At 41.3% G+C, this 9,940-nt stretch overlaps 1 protein-coding gene across 8 annotated transcripts in view; it reads right to left on the bottom strand.

The window, feature by feature from the left end:
• Positions 1-3,318: 3,318 nt before the first annotated feature.
• Positions 3,319-9,940, bottom strand: part of ebf1a (EBF transcription factor 1a) — a 456,422-nt gene continuing 449,800 nt past the window's right edge. For 6 of the 8 annotated variants that reach the window (XM_072591112.1, XM_072591113.1, XM_072591117.1 and 3 more), the window contains one exon: positions 3,319-6,506. In XM_072591112.1, the coding sequence (XP_072447213.1) occupies positions 6,475-6,506 (32 nt within the window). In that variant the 3' untranslated portion in view covers positions 3,319-6,474. Of the gene's footprint in view, positions 6,516-9,940 lie in introns of all 8 variants that reach the window. The other 2 variants (XM_072591114.1, XM_072591118.1) reach the window with 1 other exon arrangement.

Genomic DNA, 9,940 nt, shown 5'->3' with positions numbered 1-9,940 from the left:
TACCAACTATATGAGCCAACAAACCACCCTCTGCAGGGCAATTACTTCCTCCCTTAGGAACAGTGGACAGACCACCACTGATAAGATCTCATCAGATCATTACAGCACTTTTCTTTAGATCTATCTAACTATGTTAACTATTTGAATATTAGTTCTTTTTCCTATTTTTTGGACCTTTGAAACCACAAAAAATACATTTAAATCAGCTCCCAGTATGAAAGTTTGATTGGTAAAATTAACATGACTGTCATCTAGAAGTTTAATGACTTAAATAGCCTTGCTGCCTTTGTGAGTCCAACTCTCCCTTCCCCTGACTTTAACTCCATACACATCTCTTATTTCTTTGTTCCATCACTGATGATCATAGTGATGCGGTGACTCAGTGGTTAGCACTGCTGCCTCACAGTGCCAGGGACCCAGGATTGACTCTACCCTGGAGAGAGACTGTCTGTGTTGGTTTCCTCAGGGTGTTCTGGTTTCCTCCCACAGTCTAAGAATGTGCAGGTTAGTTGCATTGGCCAGGCTAAATTGCCCACGTAACCAGGGATATGCAGGCGAGGTGGATTACCCATGAGCAGGGTTACAGGGATAGGGTGGGTCTGGATAGGATGCCCTTTGAAGGTTCGGTCTGGACTTGATGGACTGAATGGCCTGCTTCCACACTGTTGGGATTCTATGATACCTTCAGTCACAAATGCTACATGTGATAGAACATCCTCACTGGATCACTTTGCTTCTCCAGCTCCTTCTCATCCTTCAGGATCCACATTAAAACCCACACCTTTCTTCATCCCTTATATCCTTAGCTCTGTGTCCTTTTTTCTTTGAAGTCTGTCTCTGTGAAATAACTTGGGATGGTCTCTTAGGTTTGGGCTAATGGGCTCAAATAATTGCTTTGAGTGGACTTCTAAGAACTGTTAAAACTTTATATAGACACTTTATACCTGTGTTTGTGCGTATGTGGCATGTCACACTTTATTATTTCACAGTTCAGTTATATTACATGTTATAAGTATTTTGTTATGTTTATAGTGGCTCCTTAATGCTGATCTCGTGATTATGTTTCCATTGAAATGTGATGTGGCTGCGCGCAAAATTAAACTTTTTTGTTAAGGCCGAATAATGGATTAAAAAGAGGGGAGCTTATTTCCCCCTCCTCATCTGGACACAATAGATTGGAAAATTTATTTTCTGTTAAAACTGTGGGAAACCAGTACCAACCTATCCCTGTTGGATAACTGTTAGTTGAGGATGCAACTAGACATTAACATGCAATGAGAGATCATGAAGAGATTGTTACAGAATTTGAATTGGGCCAGTGTAATTTTACAACTTACTGCAGTTTCGGTGATAGTGGAATAACTTCCAAATGACGTGATGTGCAGGAGATGGATTTGAGGATATTCTCAGAGCAGCTTATATTTTAGTGATCTCCTTGGAATCACCTTGGAATCTGCAATCTCCTTGGAAACTATCACTCATTTGGAAATCTCAACCAGACCAGTGGTGAGTTGAATACAGCGAGAAAGTCACACAGAGACAGAAACAGACAGATAGATAGCCAGACAACGAGGCTCATTGTTGAGGTAGAGTGGAGAGAGTTTTCCTCTGTGTTTATCCAAGCTATGCCTGACCTGAGGCTGAGATACCAATGTCCGGACAGGAATATCTGTCCCAACCATCACTTAGTGTGATATGCTTACCACATCATTCAGTTATCGGGCTGAATTTATTAGTTCTGAGGAGCCCGGACCAGGCTGTGCTTATTGCCCAGCCTGATTTGTGATGTGTTCACTTCCTGGCAATTGTTCTTGCGCACTGAGTGTCTTGCTTGGACACTTCAGTCAGTTGGTTTTCAAAGCCCATTGGTGTCGACCTTTGCCCCTGGAAAATATTACAGTCAGCCAGTTGGATTTTCCTCAGATGCTGGGAATGCAGAGGAAAGCTCTGAAGAAGTTTCCAAGCAATGCCCTTTCTCTTCTCCCAGCCCATGCCCACCCAGAATGACAAACATATTTAAATTTTGCCACGGGGAGTTTTGAACTTTCAACCTTTGGATTTGCTGGTCAAATAATCAAACCATGAATAGATATATAATTTTCAACTGGTTATTTTCCAAGCAAAAGTGACCTCTCACTTGGTTACGGGGCACCATTGCGAAGACCAAAGTAGGTCATTAAGTGGCTTTGAGTCAGTCAGTTAAATCAGAGTTGCTCTGCAACTTAACCTTAGCCAATGTGCTTCATTTCCATTACGCTTCATAACAGAGGCTACCAGAAGCGTTCATTGAAGGAGATGGTGGTATTGTGGTAACGTCACTAGATTCAATATGCAGAATCCTGGTTTAGTGCTCTGGGAGTGTGCAGTTCATATCCCATCACAGCAGCCAGTGGAAATTAAATGCAATAAATAAACCTGTGAAAGTGAAAGTTTGTCCCATGAATGGTGACCATGGCAACTATCATTAACTGTTGTGAAAGCCCATCTTATCCACGGACACCCCTGTAGGGAAGGAAGTCTTGAGCTCCACGTGTTGCTAGACTTACCTCAATGTATTTGCCACTGTAAAATTGCTCAGGATGCCACTGCATTCAATTCAGAATGGAAGATGGTGGGGCAGTGGTCATACAATATCATAGAATTGCAAAAGTGCAAAAAGAGGACATTCAGCCTATCGACCAACCCTCTGAAGTGCTTCCCATTCAGCCCCATCCCTATCCCTGTAACCCCATGTTAACCATGGCTAATCCACCTCGCACATCCCTGAACACCACAATCTTTTAGCAAGGCCAATCTATCAAACCTGCATACCTTTGGACAGGGAAGGAAACCAGAGCAGAACAAGGAGAGAATATGCAAACTCCACACAGACAGGCACCCAAGGTGGAACTGAACCCAGGTCTCTGACGCTGAGAGGCAGTAATGCTAACCACTGAGCCACTGTGCTGCCCATTGGACTGGGGACATGGCTTTGAATCCCATCAGAACAGATGGTGAAATTTGAATTTGAGTAAAATCTAGAATGAAAGAAATAGCCAGACTAATGGCTACCATGTAACCATTATCAATAGTCGTAAGGACCTAATGTTGTTTCAGGAAGAGGAAATCTGCCATCTTTACCTGGTCTGGCCTACATAAGACTCCAGAACCACAGCAAATTGGTTCACTTTTAACTGCCCTCTGGGCAATTAGGGATGAGCAAGATACACTGGCCTAGCCAGTGATGCCTATGTCCTGTGAATGAATAAAAATAAATGTGACAGAATGAAGTAATGTTGAGGCACAGTTCAGGAACACGTCAAGAATTGAACACAGGTGTCCAGTTTCACAGACAAGAAGTAACTTTAATTAAATATTGTGTAAGTTGAAAAGTTTTTTACAGCTCAAATTTCTGCAAAAAATTTATAACAATCTCTACAGTAGTTTGTTTGTCTAACCATTTATCTGTACAGTGTGTCCAACAGTTCACATAAAGGAATTGGAAGGCAATCAGTTTAAATGAGACTACGGCTGACATTGGCAACTGGGAGGCATTGCTTCACATTTTCCATCACCCAAGCTTTCCTTTCCATTTCAGTGTTCACGTCTGAAGTCTCTAGTCGACTCCTTTACATATCGTCCATCACCAGTGCTTACACAATAGCTGATATCAAACATGTATGCACTAGTTCAGCCAAGGAGACTGAAAAGAGGTTTGGACAAGGACAGTTTATCACTTGGTCAAAAACGGCAACTCTTTTTGCTTTAACCATTTCCCAAGCATCAGCTTTTGCTTGTTCTCATTCATCCCCTAAGAAAAATCCTCAAATTTCTTCATTTTGCTTTGCTTCTCACTTCGCAAGTGAGACTCCAGGTGTCCTTGTAAAGCCTTTGAAATATTAGACTGGGAGCTTGACATGACTGTAGCACTTGTCATACCCTGTGGGGGTCATATGGCAACAAAAGAGGTACATTTCTTAGGGTAACAAAACAGTTAAAATTGTGCTTTTTTTTTAGAAAACAAACACAAATTCCTCATTTTAACAATACTTAACTGTACGATTTCCCTTTCTTAATTTTTATTTTTGAAATTTCAGGTTCGGGTACCTGAAATGAATAAGCTTTGTATTGTTAAGGCATCCGAACTGCTGGTTTATAGAATTTTGATTAATGTCAAAAAGAGGGAGCGAGAGAGAGAGAGAGAGAGCGCGCAAAGAGAGAGAGAGAAATACAAGCAGGTGAAAATTTTATTTTAAATGATATTTTTCTTCCCTGTATTAATGCAGAAAGGAAGTGGCCATCGCCCAGAGTGGAGAGGATACCCCATGCACATTCCTATACTTAAAACAGCGCTATCTTTCAAAAGCTGAAAGAAACCAAAATTTTACCATCTTAAAATCTACAGAAGTAAATGCTATTGAATACGATGCTGCTTTTCTCTGCCACATAACATTTTTTAAAAAAAACTTGACGATTCAGTTCGACTTACAAAAAAAAATATAAAAATAGACGATGGCTTTTTTCTGACATGACCTTTTTAAAAAAAAAGAGAAGGATGATCCAAACCAATACTTAGCACAATATCGACTCAATTGAAAAGAAATGCAATATGATATATTTATATATATATAAAAGGCGAACAAAAACTTTTAAATCACATTTAACAAGTTCTTACTCAGGTACAATTGCAAATGGCTTAGTCTGTTGACACCTCCCATGTCTTAGCGCACGTACACATTAAAATTAACCCAGGGAATAAACAAATAGAGGGAAAAAAACACAATCCAAACAAAGCAATGTACAAATTTCCAGAGATAAATACATTATTTATAAGCATATTTTACAAAAAAAAAACACAAATCTCATTTTTAAACCAATACATGTTTTAATTATGCAAGGATGTGCAAGCAGATGAAAGAAATGAATGGTAGTGAACTCCTTGCAGTAACAATAAATGGGACGCAAAAAAAAATACGTTTATGCAATAAAATTCCTTGTTAATATTGGAAATTGTATTTAAGACATTGAAATGTATAAATATTTAAACAACAACTTTGGCAAAAGAAAAATTCACAAAAAATCTACAATATTTATAACTACATACAAACACAATATAGCGGAAAATTATTGGATAATGCATCATCAGACCCCTGATGGATCCTTGATAAAGTACATTAAGAGCATTCTCAATACAGTGCTAATAAAATAGCAATTTTCAAAAAAAAACTCCCCCTTCATGTTCTGTCTCCACACAGCACTGGTACTTTTGATTCTGTCTACCTTTCAACCCCTGCAAATACAGCAGCTAAATCTATATTGCATGTTCCAAAGTCCTTCACAATGTACAAACCCTTTCTTTTAATGAAGTGCTGGTTGTGTTATCTATAGTTGCATCTCATTTTCCTGATATTTTTTCTGTTCAGGAAAGAAACAAGACAATGGGACCCTACCGAAGCCATAGCGCGGGCATTGGGTCAGGTGCGGCAAAAGCTGGCTGGCATTGGGATTGGCAACACAATGAAGAAAGTGTAAAGAAAAATCCAACATTACCAGCTGATGCCGTTCCTTCATGCCTCCCCCCTTTCCCTCACCCTTAAGGGACAGATATAAGTGACTGAAGCCATTTAAACAGGGCCAGTGCATCCCTTCGGAAAGAACCTACAGTTCCAACCCCTTATATCACAGCATCGAACTGCTCCTGAAATAGCTCCAGGGTTTGGTTTTGCCTTTTGGGCTGTCCCACAAGGCAACTTATTCCTAAAATGTCAACCATCATCATTAAAACATGTAGGTTCTCTGCGTGTAAATCCTAAGTCCTGTTTTGGGTTTTTCTTTTCTATCTACAGTTCAACCAGCCCACAAGAAGAGGACTCTCCTATGAAACAGCATTAGCACTGTAACAGCTGATGCTGAATTTGGACACAGTTATATCCAGACTCAACATCTTTCAATCCATTTACAGTTAAAAACCGCACTGGCAATTCTACTGGTTGTAACCAACTATCACATTCTAAACTCTCTACGTTTTTCCACTTAATAATTATCGCTACTCGGTTCATCCACCTTCAAATACTTTTTAATTTCTCTCAGTCAAATCTTTATAAATTAAGTATCACATTCTGTTACAGCGTTCCTTCCAGAACTTTCTGACTCTAAAAGGCATTTTTTTTGTTAAAATGAATAAATTGGGTTTAAGCATTTGGAAAAAAGTGAACATTCGTCAACATAGAACAAACAATTTCTTTTAGTTTTCCCACTCAAATATATGGGACCTAACATGTAAATTGCCACCATGCATTCAATTCATCAGAATTGGCAAGGTTGAAGGTTTTACAAAGTGTTACTGTGATTGTTTAACTCTACACAATCCCTCTCTGAAAGGCCTGAGTTAAAAGTTCCATTCGTCTGTGGGACTTGCATCTCATCTCCTCACGGAGCACAAAATTCATCGCAATTGTCAACATATAGATGCAGTCTTCAAGGCATGGGATCTATCTACATTGGAGGAACTATCATGCCGGATATAGCTGTAAAACATAAATGGGGAAAACAGACTTTTATTGAAAAGGGAAAGACACAGTCAGAGCATAAGACAATAAACTCAGAAGAACATGTTTATATTGACTTATTTTCTTTTCTCTCTCTCTGTGCTGCTATACTAAGGTACTGAATTATACTTGGGTAGTATTCCTTAGAAACCATCTCACAAGTGAGTGCTGGCAGTCCATTCAATGTCATTTAGTACCCCATCCCACTGCGTCTAGTCCATGTGGGGAACAGAGGGCAATATGCCACCAACAGCTACAAGATGAGTGGTCTGTGGCCTTAGTTTCTCTGGTTGCGATCGGTTGAGGTGAGATGTGAGGCAGCAAAATTCCAGAGTCTTAGGGTACACTTTGAACTACTACAATAGGATGGATGGTCCTTAGTTAAACTTCTCTTCTGAAGCATAGCAGAATGAAGTGACCCCTCAAACCGCAACTGGAAACTATAGCAGACACTCAACTGCCTCCTTTCAGTCACAATTAATCCACCAGATGATTTATTCCTCAAAAAGTTCCAGTCAACAAGCTTTGTGATAATGTAGTGTCAAATAATGTGTTTGGTCACAAAGTATTACTGTGCAGCAGGAGACCATTCAGTCCATCGTGCCTCTGGTTTCAATGCCAATTTCCTGCCTTTTCCTCATATCCCTGCAGACTATCCATAAAAGTCAGCCAATGCCCTTTTGAATTCCCAATTGACTCTTCTTTCCCTCCCACCTTTAACTCACTGTTGAATGAGACAAGGCATGAATTAAAACTCTGTTCTGTGATCCTTTCAAGTTGAAATAGCTGCAATTGGAAAATCAAAAGGACTATTAATAAATCACAGTGACTGTCCGCTGGTATTAATAATTGTCAAGAAGTGGAGGGGCCGGTGTTGGACTGGTGTGGACAAAATTAAAGATCACACAACGCCAGGTTATAGTCCAACAGGTTTATTTGGAAGCACTAACTTTTGGAGCGCTGCTCCTTTATCAGTTAGTTGTCCAATGAAGGAGCAGTGCTCTGAAAGCTGATACTTCCAAATAAATATGTTGAACTGTAACTTGGGGTATTGGACGATTTTTAAAATAATAATTGTCGTGGTTCCTGATGTCCATTTCAATGGGAGAGCTATTAAAAAGGCAAAATCAGAACACCAGCAAACTTATTTAATCTAGTTATTATTGCAAGTTATAAGGCAGTATCATGTAGGAAGGTGCAGAGTGTTACTGAACCAGGTAAAACAAGTTCATCTGTTCAGTCAAATGGTCTCGGTCAAGCTGGTAACTGGGCTATAGTGGTTTTTGTCAAGGTTTGTCCTGAGCAGCTGTGTGTGCAGGACTCTGTGCTCTACAGCCTGTTCCCTGTAGCGCACACTGAGACAAACACCTAGTTCACTGATTAACTCGGTGAAAGACGCTCTTTGGTCTGCCTGAAACCTGTTGGTCTTCCAGAGCAAGGAGTTGACTTTGGCAGAGTGTTACAGACAGGCACGTTCCAAGGACCAGGACTTATATGCTGAGGGGCGTAGCTTGGGTTAGCTGCTGCCGAGGTGTAGTGGGGTAAGACCACTGTCTGAGGTCTTTCTACCAAAGCTAAACGGGGGTTCAGTGAGGACTTTCTCAGTGCCCCATATGGATGTCAATATAATCTCTTATAAGTGAGAAATACCTTGGGGTTTTTGCTTCGTTCTGAATATGCTAAGAAGAGAGCCGCTCTAGTGACGATATCTGTAAAGATATTTTTATGAATAAAGCATATTTTTGAAATTTATAAAAACGGTAATGGGACTATCTCAATCAGCATCAGACCAGAGAGGGGAAGGAGGCCTGAAGATATAACTGGTTTTCAGGTGATAGCTTGTCAATCCCAGAGTTGACACTCATTGGCTGGCTCAAATAGGGCGAATGGTGAGTCAGGGTGAGGCATCAACATGAAACTTCGGGAAGAAAAGGAGGCATTCTTCAAGATTAAAAAAAATGTAACAAAAATAATCCGAATCAGAATAGAAGCTGACTCTGGGGAGCCTGCTGAGGTGTGATGAATTGTGTTAAATCTGCGGCTTCCTTTTTAAAGAAGGAGAAAGTGAGGACTGCGAAGAGCTTGAAACATCGATTCTCCTGCTCCTCGGATGTTGCCTAACCAGCTGTGCTTTAACATCACACTTTTATGTGACACCCAAACCAAGTAAGCTTGAATCGATTATATGCCAACCCACCATTCTGAGGGACAGACAAAAGCTTGGGGCAGTTGCCACTAAGGTGCAGTGGGGAGACACCACCGTCTAAGGTCTTTCTGTTAAAGTTAAATGAGGAGGGGGGGGGTCACCCTCAAACAGATAGAAATGTAATCTTGTGCAAGCAAGGAATGCCTCTGAAAGATTTCCTCTCCTGCTTTGAAGAACCGGATGCCCTATGTGTTTCGTTTTGATGTGAACCTATGTCCGAGGGTCGAGAGGAGCTGAGTCTGGAAACAAGCTGAGGCCTTTACTCCTGAGGGAACTGGCCTTGGTGACAGCTAAGAAACAGAGCGGCCCAGTGAAAGAACCTGCCCAAATCCCACCAGTGACGGCCAGCAGCCTGCTCTCCTTTGTTTTGCAGCTGGAGCTCCTTCCTCACACCTCACCTCCCCTCCCCCGCCCCCCCACCACCCCCTCAACTCTTTTGGCATCTGATATTTGTTTACCATTTCAGCTCTATCAGAATCTCCCATCTCTCAGCCCTGGTGGCCCACAGACGTCAAAGGACAGGAAGGTGTTTTTTTTCTTTCTGGTTCTCACCACCATTCCCCTCCCCCCACCACCACCACCCCCACTTTCCTAATTTAATGAAAGTGTAACTAGAAATGGCAGCAGAATGAGATGGTAACGGAGGACTTCTAGACTTGCTGCAAATTGTTTCTGCGGTTCTGGAGTGCGGCTCCGACCAATTGAAGGAATGTGGTAGCTCTCCAGCTTATTCATGGTCACAATGTCTTACTTTTGTGACACATCTCTGCTCATTTTGCTCTGCAATGAATGGATTTTTTTCTGAGGATTGTTCACTGCTAAAGTCTGATTGTTTCCTCCTCTCTCTCACTTCCTGCTCTTCCAAGCATGCACCCGCTTAGAGTAATAGACTCATAGAGATGTACAGCATTAAAACGGACCCTTCAGTCCAACTCATCCATGCTGACCAGATATTCCAGCCGAATCTAGTCCCACTTGCCAGCACCCGGCCCATAACCCTCCAAACCCTTCCTATACATATACCATCCAGATGTCGTTTAAATGTTGCAATTGTACCAGCCTCCACCACTTCCTCTGGCAGCTCATTCCACACATGCACGCCCAATGCATGAAAAAGTTGCCCCTTAGGTCTCTTTATATCTTTCCCCCCTCACCTTAAACCTATGCCCTCTAGTTCTGGACTCCCCCACTCCAGGGAAAATACTTT

Source organism: Chiloscyllium punctatum, chromosome 20 (genome assembly GCF_047496795.1).
Source record: "Chiloscyllium punctatum isolate Juve2018m chromosome 20, sChiPun1.3, whole genome shotgun sequence".
Taxonomy (NCBI): domain Eukaryota; kingdom Metazoa; phylum Chordata; class Chondrichthyes; order Orectolobiformes; family Hemiscylliidae; genus Chiloscyllium; species Chiloscyllium punctatum.
Note: the sequence above shows the minus strand (reverse complement) of the source record. Positions and strands in the feature narration are given on the sequence as shown.